This window comes from Zea mays, chromosome 4 (assembly GCF_902167145.1).
Source record: "Zea mays cultivar B73 chromosome 4, Zm-B73-REFERENCE-NAM-5.0, whole genome shotgun sequence".
Lineage (NCBI taxonomy): Eukaryota > Viridiplantae > Streptophyta > Magnoliopsida > Poales > Poaceae > Zea > Zea mays.
The window spans coordinates 30571315-30597296 of record NC_050099.1 but is presented as its reverse complement, the minus strand read 5'-3'; the positions used below and the strand labels follow the sequence as shown (position 1 = coordinate 30597296).

The 25982-nt window shown below is 53.4% G+C and overlaps 1 protein-coding gene and 1 pseudogene across 1 annotated transcript; both read right to left on the bottom strand.

Moving 5' to 3' along the window:
• Positions 1-14851: 14851 nt before the first annotated feature.
• On the bottom strand, positions 14852-16010 carry LOC103653022 (putative germin-like protein 12-4). The gene is made up of 2 exons (XM_008679999.3): positions 15793-16010; positions 14852-15622 (listed from the first exon to the last, which is right to left on the bottom strand). Exons 1-2 carry the CDS (start codon positions 15908-15910, stop codon positions 15051-15053), a joined length of 690 nt encoding a protein of 229 aa, XP_008678221.1. The 5' UTR covers positions 15911-16010; the 3' UTR covers positions 14852-15050.
• An 8446-nt stretch (positions 16011-24456) lies between these two features.
• On the bottom strand, positions 24457-25277 carry LOC109945490 (germin-like protein 12-2; annotated as a pseudogene).
• Between the last annotated feature and the right edge of the window lie 705 nt (positions 25278-25982).

Below are 25982 nucleotides of genomic sequence, written 5' to 3'. Positions count from 1 at the left end.
TCGGCATGCCTCCACGAAGTGATGGGCCGCGCGAAGTAACAGTGAACGGACCGAAATATGGCCTCGCGGCCGAGTTAGGTGTCTTTATTCTTTTCTTTTTATTTTCCTTTTCCTTTTTTGATTCATTTTCTTTTCATTCTTATTTTTGAATCTAAATTTGAATTTCAAATTTGTGGTGAACTTGTACTCAAATTTCCGAGTATATGATTTGAATAATTATTGTGGAATAAATTTATCTATTTATAAATTTATTTTTGTATTGTATAGTATTTTCTCTTTCCTTCTCTATTTCAAACCCTAATTCTCAATTTAGGATTCAAACTTCATCTCAAGTCATTGTTTTATTTCTACTAGCATTATTATTTTAATTATTTTAATGCACAAGCAAACAAAACTCCAAAGAATGGATAAGTTATTTGAGTGTCTTTTGTTAACCATTTATTCTGGTTAGGTGGGGTGTCCACATGAAATGATAAATAGAGATGACACACATATTGTCGGCGTTTCGAGACAGGGGGGTCCCTAAGCCGACGAGTGAGTGTGCTGCGTGCCCCAGCCCAGATGGGTCGAGCGCGTGGGCGAGCGCGAAGGGGGGAGAGGCGAGGTGGCCGGAGTCGAGCGTGAGAGAGGTGGAAGTCCCGCGGCCTTCGTGTTCGTCCCGCGCCCAGGTCAGGTGCGCTTGCAGTAGGGGGGTTACAAGCGTCCACGCGGGTGAGGGAAGCGAGCGGCCCCAAGAGAGCGCATGTCCCGTCCTCGGTCCCGCGCGGCCAACCTTCTCTAAGAAGGCCCTGGTCCTCCCTTTTATAGTCGTAAGGAGAGGATCCAGGTGTACAATGGGGGGTGTAGCAGAGTGCTACGTGTCTAGCGGAGAGAGAGCTAGCGCCCTAGGTACATGCCAATGTGGCAGCCGGAGAGGTCTTGGCACCTTGCTGGCGTGATGTCGTGGCTGTCGGAGGTGCGACGGAGCCTGGCGGAGGGACAGCTGTTGGAGCGGTCGAGTCCCTGCTGACGTCGCCCTGCTTCCGTAAGAGAGCTGGGGGCCGCCGTCGTCACAGAGCTTATGGAGCGCCATCATTGCCCATCCGGCAGAGCTGGCCGGATGGGACGCCGGTCTTGTTCTCCGTGACCCGAGTCGATTCGGGGTAGGATGATGATGGCGCTTCCTGTTGACGTGGCGGGGTTGCGCCCTAGGCAGGGTGACGTGGGGGCTCCTCCGAAGCCGAGGTTGAGTCTGTCCTCTGTTGCCGAGGCCGAGCCCGAGCCATGGGGTCGGGCGAGGCGAAAGTCGTTCGGCCGAGGCCAGGGCGGAGTCCGAGCCCTGGGGTCGGGCGAGGCGGAGTTTCGTCGTCTTCCGGGTCTTAGCCCGAGTCCGAGCCCTGGGGTCGGGCGGAGCGGAGTTCGCCGTCTTCCGGGTCTTAGCCCGAGTCCGAGCCCTGGGGTCGGGCGGAGCGGAGTTCGCCGTCTTCCGGGTCTTAGCCCGAGTTCGAGCCCTGGGGTCGGGCGGAGCGGAGTTCGCCGTCTTCCGGGTCTTAGCCCGAGTCCGAGCCCTGGGGTCGGGCGGAGCAGAGTTCGCCGTGGCGCCTTTGGCAAGGCCTGACTGCCTGTCAGACTCACTCTGTCGAGTGGCACCGCAGTCGGAGTGGCGCAGGCGGCGCTGTCCTTCTGTCAGACCGGTCAGAGGAGCGGTGGAGTGACAGCGGTCACTTCGGCTCTGCCGGGGGGGGGGGGCGCGTGTCAGGATAAAGGTGTCAGGCCACCTTTGCGTTAAATGCTCCTGCAACTTGGTCAGTCGGTGTGGCGATTTAGTCAGGGTTGCTTCTGAGCGAAGCCAAGGCCTCGGGCGAGCCGGTGATGTGTCCGCCGTAAAAAGGGGGGCCTCGGGCGAGACGGAAATCTCTCGAGGTCGGCTGCCCTTGGCCGAGGCTAGGCTCGGGTGAAGCGTGATCGAGTCACTCGTGTGGACTGATCCCTGACTTAATCGTACCCATCAGGCCTTTGCAGCTTTATGCTGATGGGGGTTACCAGCTGAGAATTAGGCGTCTTGAGGGTACCCCTAATTATGGTCCCCGACAGTAGCCCCCGAGCCTCGAAGGGAGTGTTAGCACTCGCTTCGAGGCTTTCGTCGCACTTTTTTGCAAGGGGACCAGCCTTTCTCGGTTGCATTTCGTTCCGGTGGGTGCGCGCGAGCGCACCCGCCGGGTGTAGCCCCCGAGGCCTCGGAGGAGTGGTTACACTCCTTCGAGGTCTTAATACCTCGCGTAACGCTTCGGCTGGTCTGGTCGTTCCCTCATGCGAACTGGCCGTAGCCCGGGTGCACGGTCGGGGCCCAAGCTCTCGGGCTGGTATGTTGACGCTGTCAACGGTTCGGCCGGAGCCGGTTTTTGCGAGAGCAGCCCCCGAGCCTCTGCACAGGGCGAGAGGACGATCAGGGACAGACTCGGCTTTTTACATACGCCCCTACGTCGCCTTTCCGCAAGGAGGAGGGGGGGAGTGCGCCATGTTACCCTCGATGGGCACCGAACATTATGGTGTCTCCGGTGAGCTGCAAGCGGGTAATCCGAGTGGACGTCCGTGCCCCGTTCGTTGGGGGTCGACTAGGGGCCCAGAGGCACGCCCAAAAGTACCTGCGGGTGATTTGCCGGACCCGGTCCCCTGGCGACGGGGTCCGAGGGCTCGATGCCTCCCTCCGATGGGATTCCGTTACAAGATCGTTCCCGTTGGTCTCGGAAATGTTCTAGGGTACCTCGGGAGCGCAGCCCGAGCCTCGGTTATGTATCGAACGTACCCCTGGTCATCCCTCGCTCGGTGTCTGAGGCGACTGTGAACCCTTCGGGGGCCAGCCTTCGAACCCCTGATCAGTAATGGGCGCGGAGCCCGAGTAGCCTGAGGCGGCCATGGAACCCTTTGGGGGGCTGGCCTTCGAACCCCTGACCAGTAGTGGGTGTCGGGCCCACGCGATCTGAGGCGACTGTTGAACCCTTCGGAGGGCCAGCCTTCGAACCCCTGATCAGTAGGGGGGGCTCGGAGCCCGGTTCCTTCGCGGAGAAGGATCCTTTTCGGGGTATCCCCCTTTCCCGGTCCCTGTTGCAAGAGATAGAGAAAGATGAAAAAGGAAAAGGATACGAAATCGAACGACGTGGCGTACCTCTTTTTGACGCGGTTATTACGGCGAAGGCGAAGCGTCGCGCGCTTCTCCCGCCAGAGGCATCGCGTGTCCCGCCGCGGAGTTAATGCGACGGGGCGGGTAGTTGGCGGGGCGGCCGTTGCGCGTGCGCGATCCGTTCGAGGAACGGGTCATGGGTGCACCGTCTTCACGCCGTGAGAGGAGGCTCTCTTGTTGTCCCGGGATGAGACGTGAGCCTGGCTGACGACGTGACTGCTGCGCCCGCCCGCCTGCCACCGCCATTACTGCCGGCCCACTTTCGGTCGCTTTGACCGACGCGCCAGGCTGGCGCTGCTGGGTCGCCTCGAGTCGCGGCATAGGCTCCGCAACCGAAGAGGTGCGACGGTGGCACGAGTGGCGGGGTGGTTGCTTGCATGCAGCAACTGGCGCGCCGGTTGCTTGACGCGTGGGCCTGGGTTCCCAAGCTGGCGTGTCAGAAGTCGGAGAAGCGCGTCCACCTGGCGCGGTTGCATGCCACCTGCATGGCTGCCTGCCCCTTCCGCCCGTTGGTCTGGGCAAAAGTGGGGGGTCGCTTGTAACCGCCGGGCGGTCGTGCGCACCACGCGCGGCGGTTTGGCTTCTTCTGCCCTGAGCCGGTTTGCATGACATGCGGGACCCAGCCCCCGAGTCGCAGGGGAGGGCCTTGGAGCGTGTTGGAGAAGACTCAGCCCGCGGCGTCTGGGGGCGCACGTAGGGAGAGTTGCCTTTAAAAGGAGGTAGACTCCTTTCAGAAGGCAACCATGTCTTCTTCCTCCCTTATGCGCCGTGTCTTTCCATCTTCCAAGCCCCCGGATGGGGGGTATCCGCCGCCTTTGCGCCTCCTCGTTGGAGGAACGCAACTCCATGGGAGTTGGTACCTCTCAGCCATCGTTCGGCTTCAAGGATTTTCATCAGCCGGCCCGGCCGCACCCCTACGCCGGCGATCACCCAGGATGGTGACCACCAGTTTCTGGGTGGGGAAGAGCAAGCTGGGCTGCGATCTTGGTCCCACCCTCAGCTTCAAGGATGTTCATCATCCTCGCTGGGGTGGGGGCCACGCTGAGCCGGCGCTCCACCTTCCGCGCGGGTCCGCGGGTCACCCTTTTCCGCGGCGTTTGGGGGTGGAGGCGCTCGCTGGCCCTGCGGACGGCGCGGACTTAGACAGCGTGGGGCTGATCGACGGCGGGCGTCGTCACCTCCAGCGTGTCGGAGTCGTCGGCCGGGCTTCCGGCGGCCCCTCCTGCCGGAGGGCGACCGCCACGCCGTGTGCACGGGAGGACCACCCACGATGCCGCGCGCTGTTAGGGCGGCGTTCGTGTTCTGGGGTGGTCCTGCTTTTGCACTGGGACGGCGCCCTTGCGCAGAGGCCGGTGCCCCACTCGTCTGGGAGGATTTGAGTGGGGATCTCCCGGGGGGCTGGTGTCCCCTGCCATCGGCGCCGAGGCGGAGGCGGATCGAGAAGTCCTCGTCGCCGACGGGATTACTGCCACCACCCGCGCCCCGGGCCACCGTGCCGGCGTGCTTGTCCTCGCCCCTCGAGAGCCGGCGGGGGCGAGGGCAAGATCGCAGCAGCGCCGGCCCACTGTCGCCGTAGTCAGAATGGACGGCGGCGAGCCGCCCGTCGGTCTTCTGTTGCTCCGCAGGCCTTCCCCATGGAGTGGGGTCGTTCGTACCCGCGAAGGGGGAACCGGAGTTCCGTTCGTAATGGCATCTCGAATGCCAGTGTTTCTTGTTCATTGTGGCTGTCGGGGCCTGAACATGTATGTAATTTCGGCACGGAGCCATGTTTTTTCCTCATTTTCGAGCACTAAGTCTCATCTGTTGATTATCTGAACCGCTTTCCCAAGCATGAGTCGCCCCGTGTCAAGGTGACGAGTGAGGTATCCGTATCCCGGAGGCGTAGGAATCCCTCGGCCCGTCCGGCCTTGTTGTCTGGGGCTCCTCTAGCTTAGTTAAAGAGACCCCTCGGCCGCCCTTCGATGAGCCGAGGCCAGGGGTAGCGATATCAGTATGAACAGAGGCGGAGTTGGCTCGAGAATGGGAACCTGGTTGGCCGGAGCCTAGTCGTGTTGTCCGTCAGCGGAGCCGACACCAAAGTCGATCAGCCGAGGCCTCGGGTCGGGCTGGCGCCCTTGGAAGCCGGTTGGTCGAGGCCCCAGGGGTAACCGGCCGAGCCGCCTGCTCGGGCCGGATTCCCGGAGGAGTCCCTGGACCGCGTCGCCGTTCGAGGCTGGGTCGGACTTTGCTGAAGATGTCGTCGATGCCGAGGGTGCTCCGGCTCCCTTCAGCGTGAAGACCCGAGCCTGCAGGATCAGATCGTCTTGTAGCGTGTGCCTTCTGCGGCCGTCGAGGCCAGAAAACACACCCTCGCCGTGCTTGCGAAGCTGCGTCTTTTTTCCTCTTGTTTCGAGCATCTGGACTCTCTGTCGGTAACAGGGATGTTTGTGTGAGCGAGGGTTGCTTCTCGCGGAAGGGACGAGTGAGGTATCCGTATCCCAGAGGCGTGGGAATCCCTCGGCTCGGTCGGCCTTGCCGCTTACGCGTACCTTCACCCGCTCATGAGGCCCTGTCCCCGACTTAGTCGAGAAAGCTTGAAGGACTGCTTCGGCAGGAGAGCTTCCGAACGTGAAGACTTGTTCGGTCCACGGAGTCGCTTTATCCGAGCGCGAGTTACTTATCGCAGAAGGTGATGAGTGAGGTATCCGTATCCCGGAGGCGTAGGAGTCCCTCGGCTCGGTCAGCCTTGGCTGCTTACGTGTACTCCGTCGTTTCCAGGATCCGCTTTCCGAAGTAGTCAAGAAGCACGAAAGTAATCCTGCTAAAAAGAGATCCTTTTTCGAGGAAAAATACGACGCAGAGGGGGTCTCCCCCCCTTTAGCCCCCGAGGGAGGGTCGGGCTTTGCCGAGGCTAGGCCGACCCTTCCTTGACGACTAAACTTTGCGTAGGTGCGAGGTATATGAACAACTTGGAAACATCTTAAGGGTAGAAGCGACGTAGCTGTTTGATGTTCCAAGCGTTGCCGTAGATCTCGCCTTGATTGTTCGCCAGCTTGTATGTTCCGGGCTTCAGAACTTTGGCGATGACGAATGGCCCTTCCTAGGGGGGCGTGAGCTTGTGCCTCCCTCGGGCGTCTTGCCGCAGTCGAAGCACCAGATCGCCCACCTGGAGGTCTCGGGACCGGACCCCTCGAGCGTGGTAGCGTCGCAGGGACTGCTGGTACCGCGCCGAGTGTAGTAAGGCCCTGTCCCGAGCCTCCTCCAGCTGGTCCAGCGACTCTTCTCGGCTAGCTTGGTTGCTTTGATCGGTGTAGGCCCTCGTCCTCGGGGAGCCGTATTCCAGGTCAGTGGGCAAGATAGCTTCGGCCCCGTAGACCAGGAAAAACGGCGTGAAACCCGTGGCACGACTCGGCGTCGTCCTTAGGCTCCAGACCACCGAGGGGAGTTCCTTCATCCACCGCTTGCCGAACTTATTGAGGTCGTTGTAGATCCGAGGCTTGAGCCCTTGTAGAATCATGCCGTTGGCACGCTCTACTTGCCCATTCGACATGGGATGAGCCACGGCGGCCCAGTCCACCCGGATATGGTGATCTTCGCAAAAATCCAAGAATTTTTTGCCGGTGAACTGGGTACCGTTGTCGGTGATGATGGAGTTCGGGACCCCGAAGCGATGGATGATGTTGGTGAAGAACGCCACCGCCTGCTCGGACCTGATGCTGTTCAGAGGTCGGACCTCGATCCACTTGGAGAATTTGTCGATGGCGACCAGCAGGTGCGTGTAGCCCCCGGGCGCCTTCTGCAAGGGACCGACGAGGTCCAGACCCCATACAGCGAAGGGCCAGGTGATGGGTATTGTCTGCAGCGCCTGAGCGGGCAGGTGGGTCTGCTTCGCATAGAATTGGCACCCTTCGCAGGTGCGGACAATTCTAGTGGCGTCAGCCACCGCCGTTGGCCAGTAGAAGCCTTGTCGGAAAGCATTCCCGACAAGGGCTCGGGGTGCTGCGTGATGGCCGCAAGCCCCCGAGTGTATTTCTTGCAGCAGTTCCCGACCTTCGGCGATGGAGATGCATCGCTGGAGGATGCCCGAGGGGCTGCGATGGTAGAGCTCCTCTTCATCGCCCAGCAAGACGAATGACTTGGCGCGTCGCGCTACCCGCCGAGCCTCGACTTGGTCGGGGGGTAGCTCTCCTCGGCGAAGATACTGCAGGTACGGGGCCTGCCAATCTCGATCTGGCGTGGCCCCGCTCTGCTCTTCCTCGACGTCCAGTGCCTCGCCCTCGGGGGCTGAGGGTACCTCGGGCTGTGCCGAGGGTGCCTCGGGCTGAGCCGAGGGTACCTCGGGCTCGGGCGCGTCGTCGATCTTGACAGAGGGTTGATGCAGATCCCGGGAGAAGACGTCCGGGGGGACCGTCGTTCGCCCCGAGGCTATTTTAGCCAGCTCGTTTGCGGTTTCGTTGTAGCGCCGAGCGATGTGGTTGAGCTCGAGCCCGAAGAACTTGTCTTCCAGGCGCCGAACCTCGTCGCAGTAGGCCTCCATCTTCGGGTCGCGGCAGTGGGAGTTCTTCATGACTTGGTCGATGACGAGCTGCGAATCACCGCGGGCGTCGAGGCGTCTGACCCCTAGCTCGAGGGCGATCCGCAACCCGTTGACCAGAGCTTCGTACTCGGCCACATTGTTGGACGCCGGGAAATGGAGGCGCAGCACGTAGCGCAAGTGCTTCCCGAGGGGCGAGATGAAGAGCAGGCCCGTGCCGGCTCCTGTCTTCATCAGCGACCCGTCGAAAAACATGGTCCAGAGCTCCGGTTGGATCGGAGCCGTCGGCAACTGGGTATCGACCCATTCGGCCACGAAGTCCGCCAACACCTGGGACTTGATGGCCTTCCGAGGGGCGAACGAGATCGTTTCGCCCATGATTTCCACCGCCCACTTTGCGATCCTGCCCGAGGCTTCTCGGCACTGGATGATCTCCCCCAGGGGGAAGGATGACACCACAGTTACCGGGTGAGACTCGAAGTAGTGTCGCAGCTTCCGCCTTGTCAGGATCACAGCATACAGCAGCTTTTGAACTTGTGGGTAGCGGATCTTGGTCTCGGACAGCACTTCGCTGACGAAGTAGACCGGCCTCTGAACGGGCAATGCATGCCCTTCCTCTTGCCTCTCGACCACGATCGCGGCGCTAACCACCTGAGTGGTCGCGGCGACGTAGACCAAGAGGGCTTCTCCATCCGCCGGGGGCACCAAGACAGGCGCCTTCGTAAGGAGCGCCTTCAGGTTGCCGAGGGCTTCCTCGGCCTCAGGGGTCCAAGCGAAACACTCGGCCTTCCTTAAGAGGCGGTACAGAGGCAGACCTCTTTCGCCGAGGCGCGAGATGAAGCGGCTCAGGGCCGCGAGGCATCCCATGACCCTCTGTACACCTTTTAAGTCCTTGATGGGTCCCATGCTGGTGATGGCCGCGATCTTCTCCGGGTTGGCTTCGATGCCTCGCTCGGAGACGATGAACCCTAGGAGCATGCCTCGGGGCACCCCGAAGACACACTTCTCAGGATTGAGCTTGACTCCTTTCGCCTTGAGACATCGGAATGTCACTTCAAGGTCGAAGAGGAGGTCGGAAGCCTTCCTTGTCTTGACTACAATGTCATCGACGTAGGCCTCGACTGTGCGACCGATGTGTTCGCCGAACACATGGTTCATGCACCGCTAGTACGTCGCGCCCGCATTCCTCAAACCGAACGGCATGGTGACGTAGCAGTACATGCCGAACGGCGTGATGAAAGAAGTCGCGAGCTGGTCGGACTCTTTCATCCGGATCTGGTGATACCCTGAGTAGGCATCGAGGAAGGACAGGGTTTCGCACCCAGCGGTGGAATCCACGATTTGATCGATGCGAGGCAGAGGGTAGGGAACCTTCGGACATGCTTTGTTGAGACCAGTGTAGTCTACACACATCCGCCATTTCCCCCCTTTCTTCCTCACAAGCACAGGGTTGGCAAGCCATTCGGGATGGAATACCTCTTTGATGAACCCTGCTGCCATTAGCTTGTGGATCTCTTCGCCAATCACTCTGCGCTTCTCCTCGTCGAATCGGCGCAGAGGCTGCCTGACGGGTCGGGCTCCGGCCCGAATATCCAGCGAGTGCTCGGCGACATCCCTCGGTATGCCAGGCATGTCCGAGGGACTCCACGCAAAGACGTCGGCGTTTGCGCGGAGAAAGTCAACGAGCACTGCTTCCTATTTGGGGTCGAGCCCGGAACCGATCCGGATCTGCTTGGTGGTGTCACCACTGGGGTCAAGAGGGACGGCCTTGACCGTCTCCGCTGGCTCGAAGTTGCCGGCATGGCGCTTCACGTCTGGCACCTCCTTGGAGAGGTTCTCCAGGTCGGCGATGAGGGCCTCGGACTCGGCGAGGGCCTCGGCGTACTCCACGCACTCCACGTCGCATTCGAACGCGTGTTTGTACGTGGGGCCGACGGTGATGACCCCGTTGGGGCCCGGCATCTTGAGCTTCAGGTAGGTGTAGTTGGGGACGGCCATGAACTTCGCGTAGCATGGCCTCCCTAGTACGGCGTGGTAGGTTCCTCGGAACCCGACCACCTCGAACGTCAGGGTCTCCCTTCGGAAGTTGGAGGGCGTCCCGAAGCAGACGGGGAGGTCGAGTCGCCCGAGGGGCTGGACGCGCTTCCCAGGGATGATCCCGTGGAAGGGCGCAGCGCCTGCTCGGACGGAGGACAGATCGACGCGCAGGAGCTTGAGGGTCTCGGCGTAGATGATGTTGAGGCAGCTGCCCCCATCCATCAGGACCTTGGTGAGCCTGACATTGCCGACAACGGGGTCGACTACGAGCGGGTATTTCCCCGGGCTCGGCACATGGTTGGGGTGGTCGGCCTGGTCGAAGGTGATGGGCTTGTCGGACCAGTCTAGGTAGACTGGCGCCGCCACCTTCACCGAGCAGACCTCCCGGCGCTCTTGCTTGCGATGCCGAGCCGAGGCATTCGCCGTATGCCCTCCATAGATCATGAAGCAGTCGCGGACCTCGGGGAACTCTCCTGCTTGGTGATCTTCGTTCTTGTCGTCGTCGCGGGCCCTGCCACCCTCGGCGGGTGGCCCGGCCCTGTGGAAGTGACGCCGAAGCATAACGCACTCCTCGAGGGTGTGCTTGACGGGCCCCTGATGATAGGGGCACGGCTCCTTGAGCATCTTGTCGAAGAGGTTTGCACCTCCGGGGGGCTTCCGAGGGTTCTTGTACTCGGTGGCGGCGACAATGTCCGCGTCAGCGGCGTCGCGTTTCGGTTGCGACTTCTTCTTGCCTTTCTTCTTGGCGCCGCGCGGAGCAGACGCCTCGGGAGCCTCTTCCGATGGGCAGCCCTGGGGCTGCTTGTCCTTTCGGAAGATAGCCTCGACCGCCTCCTGGCCAGAGGCGAACTTGGTGGCGATGTCCATCAGCTCGCTCGCCCTGGTGGGGGTCTTGCGACCCAGCTTGCTCACCAGGTCGCGGCAAGTGGTGCCGGCGAGGAACGCGCCGATGACATCCGAGTCGGTGATGTTGGGCAGCTCGGTGCGCTGCTTCGAGAATCGCCGGATATAGTCCCGGAGCGACTCCCCCGGCTGTTGCCGGCAACTTCGAAGGTCCCAGGAATTCCCGAGGCGCACGTATGTGCCCTGGAAATTGCCAGCGAAGGCCTGGACCAAGTCGTCCCAGTTGGAGATCTGCCCCGGAGGCAGGTGCTCCAACCAGGCGCGGGCAGTGTCGGAGAGGAACAGGGGGAGGTTACGGATGATGAGGTTGTCGTCGTCCGTCCCACCCAGTTGGCAGGCAAGGCGGTAGTCCGCGAGCCACAGTTCCGGTCTCGTTTCCCCCGAGTACTTCGCGATAGTAGTCGGGGGTCGGAACCGGGTCGGGAATGGCGCCCGTCGGATGGCCCGACTGAAGGCCTGCGGACCGGGTGGTTCGGGCGAGGGACTCCGATCCTCCCCGCTGTCGTAGCGCCCCCCACGCCTGGGGTGGTAGCCTCGGCGCACCCTTTCGTCGAGGTGAGCCCGACGGTCGCGTCGATGGTGCTCGTTGCCGAGGTGGCCCGGGGCCGCAGGCGCGGTGTTGCGCGTGCGCCCGGTGTAGACCGAGGCTTCCCGCATGAATCGGGAAGTCGCGGCGTGAGGTTCCGAGGGATATCCTTGCCTTCGGGAGGCAGTGCTCTCGGCCCGTCGGGCCGCAGCGCCTTCCAGGAGATTCTTGAGCTCTCCCTGGATTCGCCGACCCTCGGTGGTTGATGGCTCCGGCATCGCGCGGAGGAGCATCACTGCGGCTGCCAGGTTCTGACCAACCCCGCTGGATGCGGGCGGCGGCCTGACCCTGACATCGTCGGCGACGCGGTGCTGGAGACCTTGGGGCAGGTGACGTATTTCTCCGGCCAAGGGTTGGCCCGCCCATGCCTGTCCGACGTCCCGACGGATCGGCTCAAGCGCTCCTGTTGCCTCGTTGAGCCTGGCCTGCACCTCGCGGACTTGCTCGAGTTGTGGGTCGTAACCCCCCGCCGGAGCAGGGACCACAGCTAGCTCCCGTGGGATGTCGGCGCGAGGCACCGGCCTAGGAAGATCACCGTCCTCTGGCATGCCGAGATGGTTGCCTTCGGAGGGATCCCCTAGCTCGATGTGGAAACATTCGCGGCTTGGGCCGCAGCTCTCGTCACCAAGGCTGCGGCTTCCGTCGGAACAGTCGGAGAGGCAGTAGTCACATGCGGTCATGAAGTCCCGCACGGCACTGGGGTTGCCAAGTCCGGAGAAATCCCAACAGATGCTGGGATCGTCATCTTCCTCGGACCCAGAGGGCCCGTAGGTCGAGACGTTCGTCAGCCGGTCCCAAGGCGACCGCATACGTAACCCCAGTGGGGTTGCACTCGCCTCGATGAGAGCGCCCGCCAAAACGAGGTCGTTTGGCGGGTTGAGGCCGAGTTGAAATGACGCAAGATGGGAGTTAGTTGGTACCTTTTGGTCGACGAGGGGCGACGTAGTCACATCGGGGACTGGTTGCACCGTCATCTCAGGTACGAGGGCGACGTCCTGCAGGCTTTCCGCGAGCGCGCTGGCGTCGTCTTCTTGTTCGGGGTCAGCGTGTCGCGGGGGGACAGCGCTTGCCTCCGTCTTGAACGCGAGGTCGACGTCCGGCGTGCCTTCCGTCGGGGCGTCGGGGGCGTCGATTCGCTCGACGGCCAACAAAGCGCGGCCTCCCGCCTGGCCTTGGCGGCCCCGCCTCCTCCTCCGTTGGCGGGGGAGAGAACGGAGCGAGCTCGAATGTTGCCCTTCCACCACGCGGGGAAGATGTCGTCGATTCCGCCGCCGGCGGGCGGGTTGTCGGCCGCCATTGTCGTTGTCGCGCGGCGGTGGAAGAAGTATCATGTCGTAGCTGCCGTCGAAGGACATGAACTCAAGAGTCCCGAAACGAAGCACCGCCCCGGGCCGGAGAGGTTGCTGGAGACTGCCCATCTGGAGCTTGACGGGGAGCTGTTCGTCAGCACGCAGCAGGCCCCTACCTGGCGCGCCAACTGTTGGCGTTTCGAGACAGGGGGGTCCCTAAGCCGACGAGTGAGTGTGCTGCGTGCCCCAGCCCAGATGGGTCGAGCGCGTGGGCGAGCGCGAAGGGGGGAGAGGCGAGGTGGCCGGAGTCGAGCGTGAGAGAGGTGGAAGTCCCGCGGCCTTCATGTTCGTCCCGCGCCCAGGTCAGGTGCGCTTGCAGTAGGGGGGTTACAAGCGTCCACGCGGGTGAGGGAAGCGAGCGGCCCCAAGAGAGCGCCTGTCCCGTCCTCGGTCCCGCGCGGCCAACCTTCTCTAAGAAGGCCCTGGTCCTCCCTTTTATAGTCGTAAGGAGAGGATCCAGGTGTACAATGGGGGGGTGTAGCAGAGTGCTACGTGTCTAGCGGAGAGAGAGCTAGCGCCCTAGGTACATGCCAATGTGGCAGCCGGAGAGGTCTTGGCACCTTGCTGGCGTGATGTCGTGGCTGTCGGAGGTGCGACGGAGCCTGGCGGAGGGACAGCTGTTGGAGCGGTCGAGTCCCTGCTGACGTCGCCCTGCTTCCGTAAGAGAGCTGGGGGCCGCCGTCGTCACAGAGCTTGTGGAGCGCCATCATTGCCCATCCGGCGGAGCTGGCCGGATGGGACGCCGGTCTTGTTCTCCGTGACCCGAGTCGATTCGGGGTAGGATGATGATGGCGCTTCCTGTTGACGTGGCGGGTCTGCGCCCTAGGCAGGGTGACGTGGGGGCTCCTCCGAAGCCGAGGTTGAGTCTGTCCTCTGTTGCCGAGGCCGAGCCCGAGCCATGGGGTCGGGCGAGGCGGAAGTCGTTCGGCCGAGGCCAGGGCGGAGTCCGAGCCCTGGGGTCGGGCGAGGCGGAGTTTCGTCGTCTTCCGGGTCTTAGCCCGAGTCCGAGCCCTGGGGTCGGGCGGAGCGGAGTTCGCCGTCTTCCGGGTCTTAGCCCGAGTCCGAGCCCTGGGGTCGGGCGGAGCGGAGTTCGCCGTCTTCCGGGTCTTAGCCCGAGTCCGAGCCCTGGGGTCGGGCGGAGCGGAGTTCGCCGTCTTCCGGGTCTTAGCCCGAGTCCGAGCCCTGGGGTCGGGCGGAGCAGAGTTCGCCGTGGCGCCTTTGGCAAGGCCTGACTGTCTGTCAGACTCACTCTGTCGAGTGGCACCGCAGTCGGAGTGGCGCAGGCGGCGCTGTCCTTCTGTCAGACCGGTCAGAGGAGCGGTGGAGTGACAGCGGTCACTTCGGCTCTGCCGGGGGGGGGGGGGCGCGTGTCAGGATAAAGGTGTCAGGCCACCTTTGCGTTAAATGCTCCTGCAACTTGGTCAGTCGGTGTGGCGATTTAGTCAGGGTTGCTTCTGAGCGAAGCCAAGGCCTCGGGCGAGCCGGTGATGTGTCCGCCGTAAAAGGGGGGCCTCGGGCGAGACGGAAATCTCTCGAGGTCGGCTGCCCTTGGCCGAGGCTAGGCTCGGGTGAAGCGTGATCGAGTCACTCGTGTGGACTGATCCCTGACTTAATCGTACCTATCAGGCCTTTGCAGCTTTATGCTGATGGGGGTTACCAGCTGAGAATTAGGCGTCTTGAGGGTACCCCTAATTATGGTCCTCGACACATATATGAAGGAATGAGATTTCTCTTTTTAGGTTTTTCTTACAAAGTGGGTAGTACAGAGACCAATTAAGCATAACGTTGAATTTATATTACTGGTATGCCATGTATAAAAATATCAAATCACTATATAATTATATAAGAGTTTTTTATAGAAGTGTTGACGGTGGAAAATGAAAGCCCACTGCCACTAGAAATGAAATTTGAAATTCTGAATTTTCAACTCTTCGAAGACAAAACATATATTTAGGTCTCTAAATGGTCTTAAATAAAAAGTTGTTACCTATAAAGTTTTAGATATTGTTGGGCTTTACAAATTTGATATAAAGCTTGTCACTTAATGACTATATTTGAAAATCTATTAATTTTTTTGGTCCTCAACCATGCTAGCTAGCACCTTTTGAGTAGAAATCTTCTATTTTTCAGGAACGGTTGGCATAAGAATCCACCCATGAAATTTGATCTTTAAGGACAGTTCTTTATGATAATCATTCATGATAATAGTGAAATTTTAGGAGTGGTGTAATTATGTCAATCGTTCTAGAGATGGCTTAATATATGAACCATCTCAATAAAATGGGAAACGAGAGGGTGCCATATACATTACATGCACTTTCGATTAAGGAGATGGTGGTAGAACCACAGTTGGGACACAATTACAATTATAGTACATAAATACAATCCATTTATTTTATTATCAGCTGAAAGTCTAGAAAAAATAAATACATAGAGTAGTATGTAAAATGTAAATAAATCATTATATTCCCATACAATGAACTGTAACTTGATTTATTTTTTTCAATAGTGGTTGTTCTCCCAAAACTGAGCTTGAAGCCAATCAATTGTACCCTTTTGCACCTGAAAGGCCTTAGCTAGGACATCATCCGAGATAGGTGGCTTTGATCCAAAGACTGCATTGGCAATAGTAATAGCTCCAGGGTTCTGGCTACTTAGAGCAGCGAGCGCGACTGCTGGCTTGTCATGGGCCGGGTTGAACTGGAAGTGGATTAGTCCTTGGGGGAATACAAACACATCGCCCTTGTTGAGAACCTTGGCAAATAGCTTGTTACTTCTGTCAGCTTGGTTGGAGGTGACAAATCCAACGTAGAGTGTCCCTTCAAGCACGGTGAGGATCTCCGTGGCACGTGGGTGTGTGTGTGGAGGATTCTGTCCTAAGGGCATGTAGTCAATGCGAGCCAACGAGATTCCCAACGTGTTGAGTCCAGGCAGCTGCATGACATTGATCAAAGTAACGTTGGATCCCACCTTGCTCTTGGTGGTGTCCCTAGGCTGGTCCAGTTTTGCAGCCTTGAAGAAGTCGTCAGCGTTCACAGCTATGGGGTCCTTGCAAACAAATCCATTCACCTTCACTGTATGAATAGACGAAGGCAAGCAGTTAGATGGAGAACAGGCCATTGGTCCATGCATACCTAGAAATGCTTATTGTACATAGATGTGATTTGAACAAATTAAATGAACCTTATTTAATCAGGTATTTATTATAAGAACACAACATAAGTTAAGACGAGAGCACGCATACCTGGAGAGTCTTTATCGGCAACACAGAAGTCTTGGAGCGGGCTAGGATCAGAAGCAATGGCATGAGAAGTGACCAATGCTAGAAACGCAACAAGAAGGAAGTAGGTCGAGGCAGCCATTTGGTTTTGCACTCGCTTTTGTGTTTGTACTCTCTGAATTCAGCTACGTAGCTTCTTAGCTTGTTGTGTTTGTGTCTATGGTTGTTGATGCTTTATTTGCATTGGGCGTGGGGACGGTGAGGTTTATATAGCCTGCCAGAGCGCATGTGGCAACGTGTACGTATCAGTAGCTGAATAAGTCTTTGGTTGAACCTATCAGCCGACCTGGAGAAATAGTCCCTAGCTAGCAGCCTGAACCTGCTGATGACGACACAGTACAGTTATCTTATTTCAGCGGTTTAAACCTACGATGCCTTTTGTGTGTTCTTTCTTTTCTTTTTGTATATTTGAGTGGCTAGGTTCCAGCGAACTGCGATTTCTTAGTGATCCAAATTTTAAATTGTTAATAAACTGCGAAATAATGGAGGATTCGTCGATGGATCGGATACATATAAAAAACGGACGATTGGACATCCATTTCTACCCCCATCTCGCACATGAGAAGACAAATTATTTGTTGCAGTTGCTGGACTGTGATAATGGTTCATGGAACGATCTATTCTTGTGCTCACACCAACGTGTAATATTTTCTACAGTTTGGTCAACGAAATGTAATATAAATGGTAATGACAATGATTCATGCTCAGTTATCAACGGTAATAAATTTAAATAGGTCGGTATCACTTTCTAGTGTAGTATTCGATTACGGTTAGACTTAAACAAACATAATTTAACATTACCAATTACATATCACGTTACAAATATGGGAACCAAACGGCACCACCTCATGTAGTCGTAACTATATCCAACAATCTTCGTTTCGTCATCCGTCATCCGTGATCACTTGACGAGTCATATATAACATATTAATGTTTGCATTGTTTACTAGCGTGTTCACAATTTTTTTGCTTTTCTAAATTGTGGAATATATACATCTTTCAGTTTCACACCAAACCAACTGTAACAACCACTACTGGAACAATGTTCTTTGCGGAGTGCATGCGACACTTATCAAAACCTCAATAACAGTTGGCAAATGCTTTACCGAGTGTAACACTCGACAAATAGGTCTCGGTAAACAGTTTATTGGCTACGGCCTCTTTGCCGAGTACTTTATGTCGGGCAATCGGCAAAAAAAAAGTCGTCATGACGACTAGGGCTGGAAACGAGCCGAGCCGAGCTCGGCTCGGCTCGGCTCGCCCATTTCACGAGCTGGGGAGGCAGGCTCGGCTCGGCTCGAAGATGGCTCGCGAGCCGGCTCGGCTCGGCTCGCGAGCCACACCCTGATATATATAATTGCATTATCTATTGAATTATTAGTATATAAATATAAATATATAGATATCATTCATCATTATGAGTAATCTAAATTATTAATTGTTATATATTTATCATGAAACGTTAAGAAACAAACTGACTATCTATAAAATTACTCAATATCCATCATTATTCTACATATTAAGTAATTTGGAAAAGCTCGCGAGCCGGCTCGCGAGCCGGAACGAGCCGGCTCGGCTCGGCTCGCTAGCGCAACGAGCTCAAAATACTGGCTCGGCTCGGCTCGCTCGAGGCTCGCGAGCCGCTCCGAGCCGAGCCGAGCCGCACCGAGCTCGAGCCGGCTCGCGAGCCTCGAGCTTATTTTCCAGCCCTAATGACGACAGGTGATCGATGTGGCCGTGCTCACCAGGGCGTGTATATGATTATGTAAAACATTGTTTCGTACTGTAGATTGACTGTACTGTTTATATAGTGAAGTTCGAAATAGAGTGAGACGATAGGAGGTGACATAGGGAAGCTGCTAGCGATAGCCTGAACGGGAGAGAGTTAAATATATATCTAGCAAAAAAAGATCGACAAGGGAAAACTGCTCTGTATTTTATATGATGCTAAGCCATCCTGTCCTTCACGTATTAGTGTAAAGCTACGTATTAAGAAGCAATCAAGTGCTTCATCTAGTAAAACTTGTAAGACACAAGTTCGTTTGGTGTGGAGCTGACAGATATATATTCCACAAGGCGAACAAGCATTGCTGACTATTTCTATAATTTTTGTGAGTTGACTCTTTCTATGTACGTATGGTAGCATAAAACTTATATAGGTTGTGCAATGAACCAACACAAACACTGTTATTTGTCATTAAAAAACAAATCAAGGAGCACGTTGAAAGAGACCAGCTGAGGAGACCAACTAAGAAGCAAAGAGACCAACTATTCGTGTGCTCACTAATCACCAATGTATATAGAAAGAGTCAACTCCCCCCCCCAAAAAGAAGACGGAGAGAAGTCAACAAAGGGAAAGTGCACCACCATACCGTCGTATAACCTCTACTACTTATTAAGGCTGCAAGGGGTAGGCTGCCTCCCAATCGTTCTACTGTTACGCAAACTCAGCCGTCCGTTGTACCTTTATGCAATCTAAGCCGTCCGATTTGCCCACCATCCGAACGATCCCACGCGCCCCGATCCCGCCGTCCCGGCCCCAAAAACAACAGGACCCGATCCCCCGCCCCGGCCCCGAAAACAATGGGACCTGATCCCCTGCCCCAGCCCCAAAAACAATAGGACCCGATCCCCTGCCCTGATCAACCAGCAACCCTGGCCCCATCCCATCGCCTCCGCTGACGGCGCCCTAGCCTCGATTTTGTCGTCGCCAACGGCGCACCGGACCAGGTGTCATTGCGGCCCGCCCCAAACGTTGCCCCCACCCTGAGGCTCAACGGAATAGACGATCGGATGCCACGGCTGCGACCCGCCACCACGCTCCAAACAAACTCCATGCATGCCGCACATGGTCGCCAACGACCCTCCGTGCATGTCGCGCTAGCGCCACCCCGTCCACCACACTCACCGACCTATAATAATGTTTGTAGGTCAACCCCTCCGACACCAAGCTCATGTTGCACACCCTCGCCGGGCTCTGACGCACCTTCCCCATCGTTGCCTTTTAGCTTAAACAGGTGACCGAGAGGGACCACAAGGAGGAGTAGGAGGCCACCTTGTCACTTCTAAATAAGTGACATCACTTCATATGTTATTAATGTAAAACATTGTTACTTCTACACATTGTTAGATGTAAGAAATCATAATGTGTACATAAAAAACACATTTGTACAATGAGTGATCTTTTGATAAGGTAATTATTTATTTTTATCATTAACTAGTACATGAAAACGTCGTCACATGTAAGTTCAAACGTTGTCACTAAGATAAATTATAATATTTGTTTTTATCAGTTTAATATCTAATATGTGGACCATATGCTCACTTTGATATTAAATTTATTTTTATAGTTATCAAATATGATTGTGTGTTGTCGCAACGACGAACATTGTACTAGTTTCTTTAAAATTATTTGTACAGACGGGTAACTGAGAACCGCCAGTGGAAATCGATTTCCACTAGCGGTCGGGCTAGTAAAACCGCCAGTGAAAATCGATTTCACTAGCAGACGAGGTAATAAAACCGCTAGTGAAAATTGCTGCGTTTTAAAATTTTATCGAATATTTATGTTAGACGTTCCCATGCCGATCAACGACTATGCTACTGTGGTAGAACCACGTCCAGTTTAATATAATCTAATCTCTATTTACTTGTCGACATCGACATAGAGAAAACTATGGCTTTTCTTTTGAGTTGTGCACCGGGCAGGTTCGTCCTTCAACCACTATGCTACTGTTTCTCAGCCGAACCAACATGTGACAGCATTTTTACTTGTTCGTCTTGTGGAATATAATATCTGTCAGTTCCACCAAACCAACATGTGTCGTACACGTTTTACTAGCTAGATCAAGCAAGCACTTGACTGCTTCTTAGTACGTAGCTTTAGAGTAATGGCGGGCACCAACTCCTTGACCTCCAGCATGACAGGGTCCTAATTCCCACCTCCGGTGCTAATGGCAGTGGTGCCAATGGTGTTCTCCCCCTAACAGCCGGCCCCCCTGCCGATTGCTTGCTTATTTCCTATCATGCACAACAGGAAACATAGAAACATCCGATTGCTTGCTTATTTCCGATGATCTCAGGGACACCAGCCGGAAGTAATACTAATGTCTGATGGTTTCTTTGGGCCCACGGAGATAACATAATATTTAGCGGCTTGTCTGACCACCGTCACACATAATCATTATGTCTCACGGCTGTTAGACACGTCGTCGGACATAAGTCGAACAGCGCCCGACCATGCCGTTTCACTTTCTCTCCCCATGCGGGCCCGCTCTCTCTCTCTCCCGCCGTATGCCGTAGCCGCTCGACCTGTCGTCGCCGCCCTGCCATCGCCGGCCAACCCCGTCCCTGGCTTCGACGACCAGCCCACGCCCTCTCGGCCAGTCCTCGGCTCTCCGCCCCACCGAAGCTGTTCGTCGTCGCCGCTCTTGCCGCCATCTTGAAGCCTCACCCGCACTCGTCCGTTGGTGCCACTTCCCCCCTAATAGCCGAACCCCCTGTCAATCAATTACCCATATGTCAATGTGGTACAACTGTCCAATTTAATCTAATCTCTATTGTACTTGTCAACCACGTCGAGACATATAAAATTGTGCATCTAGAAATGCAGAAACGATTGGATCTTCGAAAACATTCCACCACCAACAACTTTGAATTGTAAAAGAAGTGTTCAAAAGGGAGATACTATGCTCAATTATTATATAATAAAACACTCCGTTAGTCTATGGACACAAACATTGTAACCTCTCTCTCGATCCCACATGTAACCTATAGATACTCATTCTTTGATATAAAAATACCGTAGGGACTCCCACTACAATAACTTACAATAAAAACGTCGAGACAAATAAGTTGTGCTTTTCTTTCGACTCCGAGCCTCATTCTTTCGTCGTGGTTAGCCATGGCAGATAAATTTTTTTACCTATCATGCACAACATGAAACAAAAAAAACATCCGACTGCTTGCTTATTTCCATGGTCTCAAGGACACCTGTCGGAAGTAATACTAATGTCCAACGGTTTCTTTGGGCCGACGGACATAACATAATATTCGACGACTTGTCTGACCACCGTCACACATAATCCTTATGTCCCACAACTGCCAGACATGTCGTCGGACATGCGTCGATTTAAGGAAACAACGCCCGACCACGTTGTTTCACATTCTTTCCCCACGTGTGCCCGCCCACACTCTCTCACGCCATATACCGTAGCCGCTCGACCCATCGTCGCCACCCCGCCATCGCCGGTGGCCTGTGTCCTCCCTCGGCCCGTCCCCGGCTCCGCGCCCTGCCAAAGTTGTTCGCCGTCGCCGCCATCTTCTAGTCATGCACGCACTCGTTCATCGGTGCCACGCTGCCTGCTGGGGGCTCATCCCTCCGCTGGAGCTGAAGTCGCCGCCGCCTGTAGCGCCATCCGCCAGGGCACCGCCACCCACCATACGCTTCCCGAAGCTCCATCCGCTAGAGCCAAAGCCGTCGCCGCCCGTAGCGCCATCCGTCGTGGCGCCTCCACCCACCACATGCCTCCCGAAGCTCCGCCCACCTCCCGCAGCGTCGCCTCGACCATCACATGCCTTCCGGAGCGCCTCCCCACCTTCCACAGCATCATCCTACCTCCCGAAGTAAGACCATTTGTTTTATAATTACATGCGTTGATTGATTATTTGTTTGTATGAAACATGTGTGTTTTATATATGACGACCGTAATGGTGATTATGTAGTTTATTTAGATTGTTTTAGTTCATTTAGGGGTGCTTAAATAACTTAAATATGTAATTTCTAAGGGTAATTATTAAACCTTTGGAAATAAGGTCATTTAATATTATTTTCACTCGAAACAATGTTTTGTAGTATAAAACATTGTATTAGTGTTTTATTAGTTGAATTATATAATATCGATCCATGAATGTAGCATAAACGTGTGTATCATAGAGTTAACAAATGGAACGGAACCTATGCATCACCCATTTCGGTCTAGCACACCTCACATGCGATGCATGTGATGTATGTTGGGGAAGAATTGTCCCTTTATTGGATAGCCTCAGAGTGACCGACAGAGCTCATATTTATAACAAGACATGTGCTCGTGCGTAATTTTAGCAGCATAACCCCTTTGTTCTATGTTTTCAGGCATGTAAATGGAGAACATTGGGGTTATGCTGCCAAAATTTTGCTCGAGCTCATGCCTTGTCATAAATATGAGCTTTGTTGGTCACTCCTGGTTGAATTTAGGACTTATCCTTTCCTATAGATATAGGGGAGTGATTTCTTCGTAATAATCGACTATTTGTGTATTACTAAACTAAGTTAACGTTTCGTATCTATTATGACAGAGGATCGTCGATGGATGTATGAAGGTTGGAAGAAGAGAGGGGCTCTATCAAGTGAGTGGGTTGCCAAGACCAATGCTTTTCACGACCGTGCTTTTGCTAGGCCGAAGACCGGAACCGACATTAGGTGCCCTTGTTGCAAGTGTCAGAACATTTATTTCCTTGACACAAAGACTATGTCGATAAATCTTTGTAATAACGACTATATGCCTGGCTATGAGGTGTGGGTGCACCATGGTGAGGACCCACCTCCTCATATTATATCATAAGTTCAGATGAATAGGGGGCACTACGATAGGATGGAAGAGATGCAGGTCATCGGGCATAAGGTTGTGGGGCCCACTAGACGCCGTCATGGCCATCAACGCCTTTAAATGTCGATGACCCTTGGAGGTCATCGAAAATCACCTTATTTTCGACCTTTTACAGCCTACAGACCATTGCTGTTGGACATAAGTCCTAAACCGTTGGACATAACTTATGTCCGACAGTGTAGGTTGTTACGTCTGACGGTTTAGGCTATCGAAATTTTTTCATTTTACTGTTGTGGTGGCAACTATATCTTTCCTATAAATGCAACTAATTTTGTCTTAAACATTTTCCTTATGTGCCTAACCTTGTTCAACCTTCTTTGTGTTTTTCAGTTCACGAGTGATAATAATTGCTCTATTAAATTTGTTGTCTTTGGTTTCTGTTTTAACATCCTACGGAATAACAATCACATGTCACCTTAAGATGGTAAGGTTGAACACATGGTTTACAACATCAATAATATCATTGACACATTAGTGACACATGCATCCATTTCAATATGGCTGATTAAACATTGCCACTTTTGTGCTCAATAGTAGATTGTCTTCTATTGTTGCCAACTCTACTCTATCCAAGCTGATCTGTAACAAGATGCATGAACATTTCCACCTCTATTCCAACACAGATGTGAATCTCAATGTTGACTTGTTTTGGCTAAACATGTCTTTGATTACAATTTACAATAACTAAAAAAATCTCTATTCTGGTCCTATATACATTACTCATGTTTTATCCATTTCTATAATCATATTCTTAACATATTTTTGACACAAGGAGATTTTAGAAAAAAGAAAGGATATAAGCAATAAAAGGATTTATTTTCTTTTGTCATGAGCGATGACTAATAGTGATTTGTTACTTTTACCCTCATCACTAGTCTCATACGGTAGTGAAGTGTTTTAATTTGGTGTCTCCTTAACTTTGTGTTATTTTGGCATAGTGCCTTTTACTACTGTGACTAGACTGTTAGATTTCTCATGAGTTTGTAGTTTTGTGTTGCATTTGTGAAGTGAATATAACTAGTCTTATATTGTCCAATTGTGGATGTGATCTAATATGTTACTTGACTTCTGTTACTATATGCATGTAGTGGAAGAAGCATGTCGTTATAACTATTCTTAATTGATGCACCAATCGATAGTTCAGTTTTTTGTTAGTAATTTGGATGGCTCCATGTAATATTCAACTCCAAATTATGACAAGAAATATTGTTTATGTGTTAGGGGCGAAACCTAGCCCTGGCTTGCCCGAGCAATGTGCATGGGCTTCGACAGTCCAATAGCCTAGATATCATTCCCATAGTCCAACAAAACATACCCGATCAAGCGACCATCCCAAACCCTAGGCGTTTTCCCGTGCTACTTCACATCCTCCTGTCGCTCGCATCGACGTGCCCCATGCCGCATCCAGCCTGCCCGCTGCACCGCACACCGGGCGCTAGCCACCAGCTCTGCCGCAGGCCACAACTGCCATGATACCGCTGAAATTCTTAGATATTCTTTGATTTGGTCTCTCCTTGTTGGTGGTACTACCACATTTTGTTATAGTTGCTCTTGAGAATTGGTATTTAATTCAAGGTCCACTAGTGGGTTGAATGATAATGGATGGAATTTCAGGTGTGGTCTAATTATGTTATTCGCTCTTATAAACTACATTTCAAGGAGTGGTTCGAAAGCTATGGTGCAACAAGATAGTTCTAGATTGCTTACTATATGAACTGTACACAATTGTAGAGGTGTATGACCATATGATCCATTCCAATAAAATGGGAAATGATAGACTGTCATATACCTTACATTTTCTTTTCGATTAAGGACACTGTGGTGAAGCCACAACAGGGACACAATTACAATTATAGTACATAAATAATGAACATTTATTTTATTATCAGCCACAACATAGAAAAAGGTAAACACATAGAGTAGTATGTAAAATACAAGTACACTTCTTTATTATCATATGTTGAACTCAGACTTGATTTTTTTAGTAGTGGTTGTTCTCCCAAAACTGAGCTTGAAGCTAATCAATTGACCCCTTTTGCACCTGAAAGGCCTTAGCTAGGACATCATCCGAGATAGGTGGCTTTGATCCAAAGACTGCATTGGCAATAGTAATAGCTCTAGGGTTCTGGCTACTTAGAGCAGCGAGCGCGACTACTGGCTTGTCATGTACTGGGTTGAACTGGAGGTGGATTAGTCCTTGGGGGAATACAAACACATCACCCTTGTTGAGAACCTTGACAAATAGCTTGTTGCTTCTGTCAGCTTGGTTGGAGGTAACAATACCGACGTAGAGTGTCCCCTCAAGCACGGTGAGGATCTCTGTGGCACGTGGGTGTGTGTGTTGAGGATTTTGGCCTAACGGTGCATAGTCAATGTGAGCCAAAGAGATGCCCAATGTGTTGAGTCCAGGCAGCGGCATGGCATTGATCAAAGTAACGTTGGATCCCACCTTGCTCTTGGTCAAGTTTTGCAGCCTTGAAGAAGTCATCAACGTTCACAGCCAAGGGGTCCTTGCAATCAAATCCATTCACCTTCACTAGATGCATAGACGAAGGCAAGCAACATTTAAATTGAGAACATAAGGTGATAGGCCATACCTAGCTAGAAATGCGCTAGTTGAACAAATGATCTTTATTTGATCAGGTATTTAGTACAAGAACACATCATGACTCGAGCATGCATACCTGGAGAGTTTTAGTCGGCAACACAGAAGTCTTGGAGCGGGCTAGGATCAGAGGCAATGGCCTGAGAAGTAAGCAATGCTAGAGAAGCAACAAGAAGAAAGTAGGTGTTGGCAGCCATTTGGCGTTTGTGCTCTCTGAATTGAGCTATGGAGCTTCTTAGCTTGTTGGTGCTTTGGGCATGGCGATGATGAGTATATATATAGGATCGAGGTAATGGAAGCCATGGGCTTCAATTTAGGGGAAGCCCTAGCCAGGACGCGGATAGGCCACCACCCGTGTGATTGCATCAGCATTTATGCTGGTATAACCGAGTTATAGAATTTGTATATACCATGCAACGAATCTAGGAAGGCAGTTCACCTATGCACGTGTCAGCAATTATAACGGGATAAACAGATTGAATAATGTGCATAAACCATGCAAAAAGAATCTGCTGACGCACAAATCACATGGGACGACTTTACAAAGTTTGTTCAGTGTTTATGATTGCATAAGAACATGAAACGTAACATCATAAACCATACAATATCGAGACATTAGACCATTTATGCTATTGTATATACGTGACTAGTGTGCGTAGATCTGGGTTGGTTTGAGATTAGGAAAGTAGTGTTGTAAAATCACGATAAATATGGGACATTTATCGCTTTATTCTCAACGTTGCGTAAAAGATGCGTAAGATTTGTGGTAGTTGTCGTATATCTTGCTTTGTCCGTTTTAGCGTAAAACTAATACAAAAGAAGCATAAAATTATGTATAATTTAGCGTAAACTACAATTGACTTTATAATGGGTAAGAGGTCCACTATTCGGGGCGTAAAAGT

Coding starts and splice junctions, on each gene's coding strand:
- LOC103653022 (XM_008679999.3), bottom strand. CDS start 15,910: ATGGCTGCCTCGACCTACTTCCTTCTTGTTGCGTTTCTAGCATTGGTC. Junction 15,623..15,792: donor TGCCGATAAAGACTCTCCAG/GTATGCGTGCTC, acceptor CTATTCATACAG/TGAAGGTGAATGGATTTGTT.